The sequence below is a fragment of the Gossypium raimondii genome, chromosome 4 (genome assembly GCF_025698545.1).
Source record: "Gossypium raimondii isolate GPD5lz chromosome 4, ASM2569854v1, whole genome shotgun sequence".
In the NCBI taxonomy this organism is placed as follows: domain Eukaryota; kingdom Viridiplantae; phylum Streptophyta; class Magnoliopsida; order Malvales; family Malvaceae; genus Gossypium; species Gossypium raimondii.
Genome location: NC_068568.1, coordinates 522,521 through 537,029, shown reverse-complemented (window position 1 = coordinate 537,029; position 14,509 = coordinate 522,521). Strand labels below are relative to the sequence as shown.

Below are 14,509 nucleotides of genomic sequence, written 5' to 3'. Positions count from 1 at the left end.
ATCCATTATTCTTAGTTATTCACTTTCGAAAATGACAATAATTAAATTACTCTTTCCTACATTGAGTGAGTAAAGTATGATTCTTCAATTTTTTTTAAATAATATTTATATCGAACATAATATGTATTCGATATTCACTCAAATTCAAGTAACAAATTGGGTATTCTTCAAATTTTTTTAAATAATATTTATATCAAACATAATATGTATTCGATATTCGCTCACATCCGAGTAACAGATTGGGGATATGGTCTGTTGCTTGGATTCCATACTTTCGTGAAAACTTCATAGAAAATTCATGGACTGTGATATGTTTTTATTCTTTCTAAAGCAAAAGCCATGAATTTCATACAAAATTCCCAATCAAAATCAAAATTTGAAGATTGACCACTTTTTTTTTTTTAAAGGAATCAGTTTGAACGTATTGGTCAAGCTCGATGGCATGGTATATTCCAATATCATAATTTTCTTTCTCCTTCAAATTTTATAAGAAAAGAATTTTCTGTATCTAAGAACTAGGGTTGATATATAATTAACTGTTTGATTTTAATGAATTTGAGTCGATTTTGGGTTTGGTTTATAAATTTAATTCTATTTTTGTTTATAAATGTTTATCTTTGATTTACGTGTATTAAATATTCTTTATAACTTCATTAGGGTAGAAATGGATAATTGCAAGTTCCTTATATTATAAATTATTAAATTATAAATTTATATTTGGTAAAATTGTATTTTAGTCTTCTTTTGAAAAGAAAATTGTTTAGTTTTTTCAAAATAATGAAATCATAAACTAATATATGATAAAATTATATTTTGATCTCTCAAAAATTTATAATTCAATTTCGACCCCTCCAAAAAAATTTTCTAGATTCGTCCCTGATCATGCTTACCATTAAAGAAATGAATGATTTCATTTGCAATCATAACTCCATAAAAAAGTTGCTAATTAGGGGTGAGCGTTCGATCGAATTCAGTCGAATCAGGTAAAAATATTTTGAGTTAATTGATTTGATGAGTCATATTTTATCATCCTAACTTGGCTTGAAATTTTTTTCGAATCAAGTTGTGTGAAATGAAATTCAAGTCGAGTAGAATCCAGTAAAATTGGTTGAGTTAAATTAAAAATTAAGCATGTAAAATTAAAATCTTGTTACAAAGATAATTAATTTCATATTAGAGCAAATAAATTTGAAACCGTATATATTTGTAAAAGAATTCAAAGTAAAATAAGAAAAACAAAAGAAGATACTTTAGTACGATAAACTTAAATAATTAATTAACTTATTTAGGTCTCTAAAATCATTATTTTAGAAAATTTTAAAAATTTCTTTATATATTTTATAATTTTTAAAAAATATAATTTTGGAATTTTATAAATATTTAAATTTTACAAATTATTTTGAATTTTTTTAATTTTGTTGAGAGAGATCAATTTGCTTATTTTCAAAATTAGAGACTAAAGGGGTATTTACACCAATCTGATAATAATTCGAGTTATTTGAATTGTAAAATTCAACTCGAATCAAGTTTGACTTGAAAAAATCGAATAACTTCATTCAATTAATTCGAAATTCAAAATCTTTTTCAATTTTTTCGAATTGAATTAAGTTTTGCTTACTCCTATTGTCAATGAGACCTTTAGTCCAATGGTAAGGTTGAAGCTTTGGGAACTTTAAGATCAATCCCATTGTATGTAAATGTGTGAGTTCTCTTTTAAATTTATTCCAGTTAGCTAGATAGCTAGTTAGCGTTAAATTAATTATTGAATTAATTATTCAATTCAATGCTTATAATTAAAAACTAAACCATTTATTCAAAGAAAATTAATGCTAAAAATCCATATCAAAAGGGAAATGGGTAAAATTTTTACACAAATTCATATTTTTTTTATACAAGTTAATATTTTAACAATACAACGACAATATTCCATATTTTATCCACATAAATCATACAGGTTGAATTGAATAAATTAAAATTATTTATTTACAATTATGAGAACTTCCAACCCATGTTGTATCTTTTTAATCTTCCAAATAACATGACAACAATGAGAATAGTTTTGCCTGCATCACTCCATTTTCCCACAAATCCATACCATTTGTCCTCACAATTAGCCCCATCTTTTAATCTTAGCTTGCAATTATAACCCATTGTGTATCCCACATTACCATATGCACTGCACAAGCCATTCAGATAAAATCAAATTATATTCTAAATATGTGTAATACAAAATTGAGTTATATTTATTTTTCCTATAAAAAATTAATTACTATTTGTTTATAAGTTTCTCTTAATTTATATTTAAAATCTAATAAATAAATACATTGTTAACACTGTTAAAATTATTTTGTTAAATTTAGATTCATTCCAACGTCATTTTTTTATTTACAATGTTACCAAGTGGGTATTTTTTTTATTTCAAAAGGTCACATCAATAAATTTAATAAAATAATTTAACGTTATTAACAATTAGATTTAAATTTTGAAATCTGAAAATAAAAATTCAGAAATTAAATTCTGAATTTGTGAAGAGTAGATAAACTTATAGCATATTTTAACGGAAAAAATAGACAGAAATTAAAGAGGTGTGCTTACCTGATCACCTCAAATACAATATTGAAGGGAGTGAAATTAAGGGGATCTTCTTTCATACTTTTCCTCTCTGTTATGCAAATAAGCATTACAAAAATGGAAATATAAGCAAGTTGTGATAATAATTTCTTTGCAATTTTTCTTTTTCTCTTTTGTTGTTGATGTTGCTCTTCCTCATCATTTACAAATGGGAAGGATGTATAAGGAGGAAGATACCTGTTCAATAATAAAACAAAGGGGCAAAGAAAATTTTTCAGGGTCAGAATCGAGTTTTAAATTTTTAAAGGGTTAAAATGTTATTTTACCATTATTATTGTCTATAGTCTTACAACTTTTAGAGGGACTATATATGAAAATTTTCATTGGGGGAGGAAGGTTCATACTTGTCCCTAGTGCTGCATTTGAGTATAATCACAAATTATATATGTTTGAATAATTAAAAATAGAATTAAATCTGGACAGCGCCACTCATAATGAGATTTAAACCCATAATAATTTTGGGAGAGAACTAATGCATAGTGAGACTCGAACATGAGACAACAGTATTCCTAAGACCGTAACATTACCATTGTTAATAAAGGATCAATTTTAAAACTATACATGAACTTTAGTTTAATGTGCAATTTTATACATGAAATTTTGATTTAATTTAATTCTCACAAATTATCAACACAATTATTGGTATAACATCATTTTATAGTTATATATTTCATACACAAATAATTATATTTATTCTATGTAAAAATAAATTGATTTATTTATTTTTAAATGTATATGACTGAATCAAAATTAAAGTTTCATGTATACATTTGAATCATAATCAAAGTTTCACGTGTGCAATTGCACCAAATCAAAATTCATGTATAATTTTGAGATTTGGCCCAATTAATAAATATAAGTATATAGTTATGGATGAAAATTTATTTGTTTTAAATATGTTATAATTAAAAAAGTAAATTAATATAAAATATTAATTCAATGTACATTTATGTTTAAATAAATAAAATATATTTTTAAAAGAACATATATTAATCTTAAAAGATTAATTTCTATCAACAGTAAAAAGAACATAAAAAATTAACATATCATACTTAAAACTAGACTATCCACTCACATCCTAAAACTCTTTTAAAAACCCTTAAAATTATTAATTTTGATATTATAAAAATGATATTAAGTGATCCATTTTAATAATTTGGAATTATTGAATTAACACCCAAATAATTTTGATTCCATTTTAATTTATAAAACTAACACCCACATGATATAGAAATAAGACTGGCAAACATAATTTTATTTTATTCAAGACAAAGGTTTTCAATTTAAGTCGGATTTTTATTTGCCGATTAAATCTTAACTCGATTGATATGGGTATTATTGTTAATGTAGAAGTATGTGGGTTCGAATGCGTTTAAACACATTATCCTTCTATTTATGAGTTAAGGAGGGACTATGAGTAATCTTAGACATTATGTCAAAAAGAACATATATGACAAAATATTAATTTTAATCACAATAAAACTGACAAGAAGTACATCTTAGCTAAAAAATGTTAAAATATCTAGGAGATCCCAGTATTACAGGACTAAATCAAATTTGATCCAATTCATAAGATACAATACCTTTTAGTTATATTCACCTCTCCAATTCCTCTTAATTTTAAAACTGAACAAATTAGTCCCTCTCAAAAATATTAGAGCAAATTAATTCATGTCAATTTTGAAAGTGAGCAATTAAGGTATTAATATCTTTCGTTAAATTGTGCCGCTTTGCTAAATTTGTTAAATCATGACCAAATTGATAGTATATGTAAATTATGATATCTAAATTTATTATTATACCAGTCAAATTTATGTAAAATTGACAAAAAATTTAACACTGTGATTAATTGTCCTTAGTTGCTTATTTTCGAAACTGACATAGATTAAATTATTCTGGTTTTTTTTAGATATATCAATTTACTCGCTATTGAAATTGAGAGGGACTAAAGAGGTATTTTTTATAAAAGAAAAATGCAAGGGCATGTGAAGTGAGAGAGATAAACTCACATGATGACGGTGATAACAACCAGTATGACGGTGGACATCGCCGGCAGGTTAACGACTGTTTCACCGGCTTGTCTCGTATTCACACTTTGAAACAACACCCCAATTGTTTTCTCATAAGGATTCAACCCTTTCAAAGATTTCGAGTTCCATTCCATGGCAAAAAGCAACACAACCTGAATCACCACAAACCCAAAAGCTGTGCCGACCAAACAAAACGAGCACCGTGTCGAAACCAAGTGATGGAACCCAATTTCCTTTGTGTTTTTCAACAAATAATCACAATAATCTCTCACTTTATTCACACATTTCCCTAAAACCCATATCGAAAATCTCAAACACGTAGGGAATAATGTGTTACCTAGAATAACTAAAGGGATTATTACAAGGAAGAGACCTGGGTTTTTGTTGAAGACCAACATGTTTTCATTTGTAGGAATGAAACCACAATTGGTGAAACTTGAAATAGTGGTGAAAATTGAGAATGTGAATAGGTTTAGTCCTTTGCTTTTTAGTGTCCTATGAGCATTTGAAACAAGGGATATATAAAGAAAAACCATGGCTATACCTAATAGGTTAATCACTAAAAGATAACCCAAAATGATAAAGCTTAAAAACATGATTGAATGGTACAACAAATGTTCATCAATATTATTGAATGTGTTTTGAGCAATGAAAAGTCCAACCATGGAAGTGAATACCTCCCCACCTATGAACATCAAAATGGTCACTACAATGAGTTGGGGATTTGAAAGAATCTCCATTTCAATGGTGGACATACTCGATAACGTGGTTGCCGATACGGAGGTGAAAAAAAGATCTAGATTTCGGAGTTTAGAAAAATTTGTTCTCGGTTTCAAAACATTGAGACTCCAGAAACCCAGCAAAGAAATGATAAGAAGATAAAAATTACGTGTCCAAAATGGATTCACACTAAGGATGTGGCATACTCTATTGAGCTTTGATGAACTATAACCTAAGGGAGCTCTAAAATTTGACATCTTTTTTTGAAAACAAGGAGAGTGGTTCATCTTGATATACCACATTTGGGTTTTTTTTTTTGGAAAAAGAGCAAAGAAACTTGTTAGTAAAGGTGACAGCTACCCATATTTTATGTTATTAATTGAAATGTTCATCAATCAGTACTTTAAACAAGATGTGTAGGTGGTTTTTTGGGAGGAGTTTATTTGTTTGTAGCAGATTATTTTATATTAATAAAATATAAGCAAGGGGGAAGCCCAAGTTTGAAAGGTAATTTGGAGGTTAGTGCATGAGTATTATGTATTGTAAAAAATAAAAATAAATTAAATGCTAATAACTTTATTTAAATATAAATTCAAAATTCAAAATTCATTGAATTCTAAACTCAAACCACAACTTTAAGCGAAAGAATTGTATGAAACTGTGATTCCACGTCATCCCTATATTTTTTCAACAGAAGAATGACAAATCAAAATTTTCCTCGAGAAAAAATCCGATTTATCATTCTCCTATTGGAAAGGAATATGGATGACGTGAAATAATAGTTTCATATAATTCTTTCCCCAAACTTGAAACTTAATATAAACTCTCAACTCAACTCAAAATCCAAGAAAAATATAATAATTATAATTAATATTTAATTATTTTAAAATAAAATTAGTAATATTTATTTAAATTAAAAATAAAAAATATGGAGATCTAGACAAAATAAATTTAAATAGCATCCTAATATGATGAAACTTGAACCCATAATAAATATGGAAGAGAAATCATGCATGACCGGACTTCAAAATTGTTAAGACCTCAATTGGCCTCGTTAGTTTAAATAAATAATATTATTTTTGAAAAAACTATTTTTATAAATTAAATGGAATAAATAATGAATAAGGGGTTAATTTATTAATTTTAATTACATTTTAACTTATACAAATATTTTTTTGTATTTCCAGAAAATGCCACAGAATATTAATGTTGATATTATAAATTGATATTAAATGATTCCACTTTAATCATTTTGATGTATAAAATTACCATAAAAATAATTCTGATTCCATTTTAATTTATAAAGTACCACCACCGACATGATATAGAAATAAGATTGTCCCACATAAATTTCGTTTTCGATTTTATTCATAAATTACTAAATCAATTATTAACATATATATTCCGTACGTAAATTATTATATTTGTTTAAAATAAAATAAATCGATTTATTTATTTCTTTAAATATATAGGGTTAAATTAATATCAAAATTTTATGTATATTTTTAAACACAATCAAAGTTTCGTGGGTATAATTGTACCAAATCAGAGCTCATGTATTAAATTTCACGTTGAATCAAAGTTTATGTATAATGTTATGATTTGTCGGTCTAAGCATCCAATGTTGAGATATCAGGTCAGGCTATGACCATGATCTGATTTTTGTTTTTTTTAAATTCAAACCTAGACTTAGTGTGACTCAACACAACCAAATAATCTATTCTATTATTTTAAAAAGGTATAATAATAAATTTAGTTCTAAACGTTTATATTTTTTTAATCAATTTGGCCCTTAACATTTGAAAAAGAGTCAAATCATTTTTTAACGGAAATGTTGACTGAAACATTAATTTTTTAATGATGTTTGGGTGGCAACCTACATGGAAGTAGACCTGTCCATGGGTCGGGTCGGGTTCGGGCCGAGCCCAAAAAATTTTTTTGGCCCTCCTCCTAGGCCCGGGCCTGGCCCGAAATATGGGCCTAAAATTTTTTCCGGGCCCGGCCTGGGAAAAATATCATAAGCCCGAGCCTGGCCCGGCCCGGCCCATTTTTAATAAACATTAAAAAATTGTTTTAAAAATAAAAAATAAAAAATATTTTAAAAGTATTTTAAAATTAAAAATTAAAAAATAAAAATAAAAATATATATTTATTATATTCGGGCCGGGCCGGGCCTGGGGCCAAAAAAGTGGTGCCCGAGGCCCGGCCCGTTTTTTAAACGGGCCTCGTTTTTTGCCCAAACCCATATTTCGGGCTTATATTTTTATCCGAACCCTCCCATATTTCGGGCGGGCCGTCGGGCCGGGCTGCCCGGCCCATGGACAGGTCTACGTGGAAGGGTATGTGTACTTTATGATAACATGACACTATTTATCTTATATTTCACATCAATAAATAATTTAACATTTTAGTTCGAATTTTCGTTTAAAAAAATTCAATTTGAGTCTTTTCGAAGTGTCGATGATCAACTTTAGCTAAAAAAAAAAGTCAAATTGACAGGATACCATATATCTACTATTGGATAAGAAGATGAAGGAGGAGGAAAAGAGAAATAGTAGGAGAATGATAGAATTTTAAAATGTACCTTTTATTTATTTATTAAGTCATTTTAATAAAAAATTAATTAACTTATTTTATGAAATGAAAAGTTAAAACACATGGCAAGATATTATTGATTGATTTTTCTTAAACAACAGTTAAGTTTTGAATTAAAAACATAACCAAATGATACTTTAGGTACGAATTGAGATAAAAAAGTTTGAGTAATAAAATGAGAAAACAAGTATACTTTAAGGGTCAAATTATAAATTAAACCATTTAAAAACTAGACCATTAAATTTAGAAAACAATAATGCTAATGATTCATTAGAAGAGGGATCTACATGTAAAATTACTTTAATTTTACATTCTCGTAATTTTTCTTTTGAACAATCAGACAATGATATTCTATGTTTTATTCAAGTAAATCATGCGTACTGAATCAAATAAATTTAAAATATCTATATGTACAATTAAGAAAACTTCCAAACCATGTTGTATCTCTTTAGTCTCCCAAGCATCATGACTACAATGAGAACAGTTTTCCCAGCATCACTCCATCTTCCCACAAATCCATACGATTTGTCCACACAATTAGCCTCATCTTTTAGTCGTAGCTTGCAACTATAGCCCAGTGAGTATCCCACGTTACCATACGCACTGCACAAGCCATCCATATCAAACCAAATTATTTTCTAAAACTATATATAATACAAAATTGATTACAAAGTGTTTATTAAATTATATTTATAAATAAATAGATACATGTTATTAGAGGTATTCATGGTCTGAGTTCGGTCAGGTTCGGGTCGGACTTAAGTATGATATTAACACAATTTATATTTGCTCAAGTCTGGCTCAATCTAAAATTTTATTCAAATTTGTCCATATTTGTAAATGACTATCCCAAACCCATTTAAAGTCTGCCCGTATTGTTTTCTAAAATCAATTTATTAAAATTATATATTATTATAAATTTAATTTTTGTATATGTTATAATTTACATAGTATATATAAATAACATAATATAAAACATTAGAAACTTGAAAAGGGGTCAGGTTAGGATTGAGCCTTGAATATTCAAGTTTAAGCTCAACCCATATTTTAAATGGGCCTATTTTTTACCCGAACCCGTTTTTCGTGTCTAATAATTTTGCCCAAACCTTTCAATAGTTTAAGTCGACCTTTAGGCTTAGACAGATAACTCGACCCATGATCAGTTTTACATGTCATTATCTTAACCATACTTCAATAGGTAGAAATTGAAGTGATATGCTTACCTTACCACCTCAAATAGAAAATTGAAGGGAGTGAAGTTAAAGGGATCTTCTTTCATATTTTTCCTCTCTGTTATGCAAATAAGAAACACAAAAACACAAATAGAAGCAAGTTGTGAGAGTAATTCCTTTGCTGTTTTTCCTTCTCTCTTTTCTTGATTTTGTTGCTCTTTCTTCTCATCTTTTACAAAAGGGATGGATGTATAAGGAGGAAAGTACCTGTTCCATAATTAAAAAAAATTTATGGAGATCTAATCAATTTTAATTTAATTAATAATAAGAGGAAGTAAAAATAAGAAGACATAAAAATAAATTTAGTCCTTAATGTTTACTCATTTTGACCCTTATTTTTCTTTTTTGGGGTCATTTTGGTCTTGAGCTTTTGAAAATTAGTCAAATTGCTTGCTTTTGGATGTAAAAATTGACTGAACTGTTAAAATTTGAAAGGCATTGATGTGGCCACTAGTGTGGCAGTGCACGTATAATATGTACAACGGTAATCATGTTCATTCTAATTAATAAATTCTTTTTTTTTTAAAGTTTACGAGTATATTTATACGTTCTTGAATAATTATAAGGTATGATGATAATGTTGACTAAAACATTAAATTTTAAATAAAAATGAAATTGACAAAAGATGTAAAGGTTAAATTTGTCATTATGCCTAATTATAACTATAATCAAATCAGTACAATAGAGATACAAGAATAAATCTAGACAATATTGAGACTATATATAATGTTTACTTTTACACATAACCCTTTTTATCCTTTAATTGAAGGGAAAACGCGTTCAAGCGCACTTAATCCTATGTTTTTCTAATTATTATAATAACCATATTGTCATTTCAGCTAAGGTTCATTACAGTGGCAGAGCCAAGGGGAGCAGGCAGGAGCTCCGGTCTCCCCTAAAATAGAAAATTTTTCATTTAAGCCATTTATAATTTATAAAATTTTAAATTAGTAATGGTAAAATTACAGTTTGACCCCCAAAATAATAAAAATTTGATTTAATCATTTAAAAGTTATAAAAATATAGTCTATTAAAATGAGAAAATTTTATTTTTACTATCGTAAAAATATACAATTTAATTCCGTCTCCCAAAAATTTTTCTGCCTCCGCCACTGGTTCATTATCAATAAATATAAACATATAGTTAATTTATAGATGGAATTTCATTTATTTTAATAATTTAAGGGTTTCAAAACAATTTTTATTTCGATGTTTGAATTTAAGTATGTGAAAATTAAAAGGAATCAAAACGAATAATTGATTGTACGATTGTCCCTCCATTTTGAGCTCCTCATCTTTTAGGGATTATTTAATTTATTAAGACTTATGATCCTATGAAACTTGAGGGTCAAAATGCAGGTACAATCATGTAATCTATTATTAATTTTGATTCCATTTTATTTTATAAAATATATTTTTCTATCGGTATAAACTCAAAACAAAGAGATAAATATTAAAATTATATACTAATTTTGGTTCAATATATGATTTGATACATAAATTTTGATTTAATGTAAATATATACATGAAATTTTAATTGCAATCAAGGGTAAAGTCAAAAAAAAAAACTTTAGGGGGCCAAAATTAAATTGTATTTTTTAAAGAATTAAATCAAAATTTTATCATTTTGGGGAGCTAAATTGCAATTTTACCCAACCAGCCCTCCTAGATTCGCTTGCCGTTCAAAAATGTAAATGAAACTTTAATTTTGATTCAATTTTACATATATGAAGAAATAAATTAAATTTTATTTGTGAAAATTAAATTAAATTAAAATTTAATTTATAAAATTGTACAAAATAAAATTTTATGTATAATATTACACATCGAATCAAAATTCACGAATAACTTTAAACCCGGCTTAAAATTCTAAAAAAACAGAATTATTAATTTAAATATTAAAAATAATATTAAATTATTTAAATTTAATCATTTTGATTTATAAAATAACAACCAAATAGTCCTGATTCCATTTGAATTTATAAAAGTAACATCCACATGACAAAGGAATAAGACTGGCACAAATAATTATGTTTAAAGGTTAAATTAATTTATTATTTTATCCAATCATTTATAAAAATTTCAACATAACAGTCAGATTTTATTCAATATAGTAATGGTGGAGAAGAAAAGTACAAATTATTAATGATGGATAATGATCCATATAATATACACATTAATTTTAAATCACCATTAACATCTATAACTATTAAAAATGTTGCTACCATCCATACTATTATTTTAGAGTTTACTTGAGTTAATATTATTTATCAATCGAGTTTTAATTGAGTTGTGAAGTTATCAAAATTTTATTATTTTTATAAAATGAAAGATATTATTTTAAAAATATTTTTATTTTTTATATGAAATCTAGAAAATAGATATAGATAGTGGAATCTAAACCCAAACTATTATAATTTATATACTTTTTATAAATTTATTCTATTTTTTTCACCCATACGTTCTTAAGCGTATTTAAAAATTAAAAAAAAGACGTGTGGTAAAATTTCAATTCCGCATGTGAAATAAAAACTTTCCACCATTTGTGTACCAAATAATTACCCATAATTTATTAATATTTGGTATCTTGTGTCTTTAACCACAAATAACTTTTTAAAAATAATTTTACAATTATTATTTAATTATTTTAATATATTGAGATGGGTGATGATGATTGTCATTGATGATCTTAAATGGATAAAGCACTAAGTAATAACTAGAAATATAAGGAATAAAAAATTAATTAAACAATCAATAAGTCTGAGTGTAATGATAAGATATATTGTGATAAAAGTATTATAGAGGACCTTATATCAGGAGTTGGATTGTATTTTTCTCTATCTACTTAAAAAATAAACAAATTAGTTCTTGTGCGTTAGGTCAAACAACAAAATAATCCTTCTATCAAAGATTTCATTTATTTTTGTAGTTAAAAACTAGTCTATGTACATGAGTTTGAGGTAGAGGTGATCATGGGTCAGGAGGCCCGGCCCGGCCCGACGGCCCGCCTGAAATATGGGAGGGTTCGGGTAAAAATATAGGCCCGAAATATGGGTTTGGGCAAAAAACGAGGCCCGTTTAGAAAACAGGCCGGGCCTCGGGCATCACTTTTTTGGCCCGGGCCCGGCCAGACCTGAATATATAATAAATATATATTTTTTATTTTAAAATCTTTTTAAAATACTTTTTTTATTTTTTATTTTTAAAATAAATTTTTGGTGTTTATTAAAAAAATGGGTCGGGCCAGGCTTAAAAATTTTTTCCGGGCCAGGCATGGACAAAATTTCAGGCCCGGGCCTAGGACGCGGGCCGAAATTTTTTTGGGCCCGGACCGGCCCGACCCATGATCACCTCTAGTTTGAGGTATATGTAACTGTCTAGTTATTTCATCAACCACACAATTTAAGAGTAAAAATAGATGAAATTTGTAACAAAAAAAAAATTACTTTTTAATTTATCATACAGTAACTAATTTCTCTCTTACCTATATATTTCACTTTCAAAAATAATTAAAGTTAAAACACAGGAGTCACATTATTGGAAAAAAAAATCAAAGACCCGAAAATTTTTATATTTATAGACAGTAAAACCGAAAAAAATAAATGGAATAAAAAATAACTAGGAAGTGAGTGAGAGAGAGAGACTCACATGATGATGGTGATAACAACCAGTATGACAGTGGACATCGCCGGCAAGTTAACGATTGTTTCGCCGGCTTGGCTTGTATTCACACTTTGAAACAAGACCCCAATTGTTCTCTCAAAAGGATTCAACTCTTTCAAGGATGCCGAGTTCCATTCCATGGCGAAAAACAACACGGCTTGAACCACCACGAACACCAAAGCTGTGCCGACCACACAACATGACCGCCGTGTCGTAAACAAGTGATGAAACCCAATTTCCCTTGTGTTTTTCAACAAATAATCACAATAATCTCCCACTTTACTCACACATTTCCCCATAACCCATATTGAAAATCTCAAGCACATAGGGAATAATGGGTTCCCTAAAAGAGCTAAAGCAATAATGACTAGGAGGAGACCTGAGTTCTTGTTAAACACCACCATGTTTTCATTTGTAGGAATGAAACCACAATTGGTGAAACTTGAAATAGTGGTGAAAATTGAGAATGTGAATAGGTTTAGTCCTTTGCTTTTTAACGTGCTTCGAGCACTTGAAACAAAGGATATAAAAAGAAAAACCGTGGCCGAACCTAATATATTAACGATTAAAAGATAACCCAAAATGACAAAACCTAAAAACATGATTGAATGGTACAACAGATGTTCACCATTGTTGAAGGTTTCACCTTTGTTTTGAGCAAGTTGTTCTGGGTTTAGGTTCTCAGGTTTAGGGTTTCCCAACTCGATTTCACCATCGTCAATAACATTGTTTTTTTCTGAAATGAAGTTACTTAAGAAAAGGCCAGCCATGGAAGTGAAAACCTCGCCACCTATGAACATCAAAATGGTCATTATAATGAGTTGGGGGTTAGAAAGAATCTCCATTTCGACAGTGGACATGCTCGACACGGTGGTTGCCGACACGGAGGTGAAAAACAAGTCAAATTTCCGAGGTTTAAAAGAATCGGTTCTTGGTTCCAAGACATTGAGACCCCAAAAACCTAACAAAGAAAGGAAAACAAAGTACAAAATGCGAGTCCAAAATGGATTCACACTAAGGATATGGCATAAGCTAGTAAGCTTTGATGAACTATACCTCAAGGAAACTTGAAATTTTGGCATCTTTTTATGAAAATAAGAACAATATTGGTTCATCTTCATACACCACATTTGGGGAAACATGTTCTTTTCTAGGAAAATGAGCAAAGAAACAAAAGAAAGTGTTTTCCTTTGTTAACAAAGGTGGCAACAAATCATATTCTGTGTTACTAATGTTCATGAATCAAGACTTTAAATAGAGTCTAGATTATGCATGCCAAAAATATATATATTAAATTATATAAAAGTAAATTTGAATTGAATAGAGTGATAGTTAAAGTTTTGTTAAAATCTATTTTCTATATTTACGAAAGGTATTACCCTATATTCTACCCTTAATATTATATCAAAAAAGAGAGTAGAGATTATATTCATGAATCATATTACCTCATCTTCTATCCCTAATATTGTATCGAAAAAAAGAGAGTAAAGATCATATTCATAAATCATATATTCGGAATTAGCTAAAATTAGCTATCTAACAATTTATATGCAATATATATAAACAAATATCAACGGTTCAAATTAATGTGTTCATCAACAACTTGATTAATTTTTCGACTTTTGTTAAGTACAAAGA

The 14,509-nt window shown here is 28.0% G+C and overlaps 2 protein-coding genes across 2 annotated transcripts; both read right to left on the bottom strand.

Annotated features, from left to right (window-relative positions):
* Window positions 1-1,934: 1,934 nt before the first annotated feature.
* Window positions 1,935-5,638, bottom strand: LOC128031919 (cation transporter HKT1;3-like). Its single transcript, XM_012602565.2, has 3 exons — window positions 4,641-5,638; window positions 2,596-2,808; window positions 1,935-2,176 (listed from the first exon to the last, which is right to left on the bottom strand). Exons 1-3 carry the CDS (start codon window positions 5,636-5,638, stop codon window positions 1,990-1,992), a joined length of 1,398 nt encoding a protein of 465 aa, XP_012458019.2. The 3' UTR covers window positions 1,935-1,989.
* Window positions 5,639-8,392: 2,754 nt separating this feature from the next.
* Window positions 8,393-13,985, bottom strand: LOC105778804 (cation transporter HKT1;3). Its single transcript, XM_012602562.2, has 3 exons — window positions 12,857-13,985; window positions 9,200-9,415; window positions 8,393-8,579 (listed from the first exon to the last, which is right to left on the bottom strand). Exons 1-3 carry the CDS (start codon window positions 13,951-13,953, stop codon window positions 8,393-8,395), a joined length of 1,500 nt encoding a protein of 499 aa, XP_012458016.2. The 5' UTR covers window positions 13,954-13,985.
* Between the last annotated feature and the right edge of the window lie 524 nt (window positions 13,986-14,509).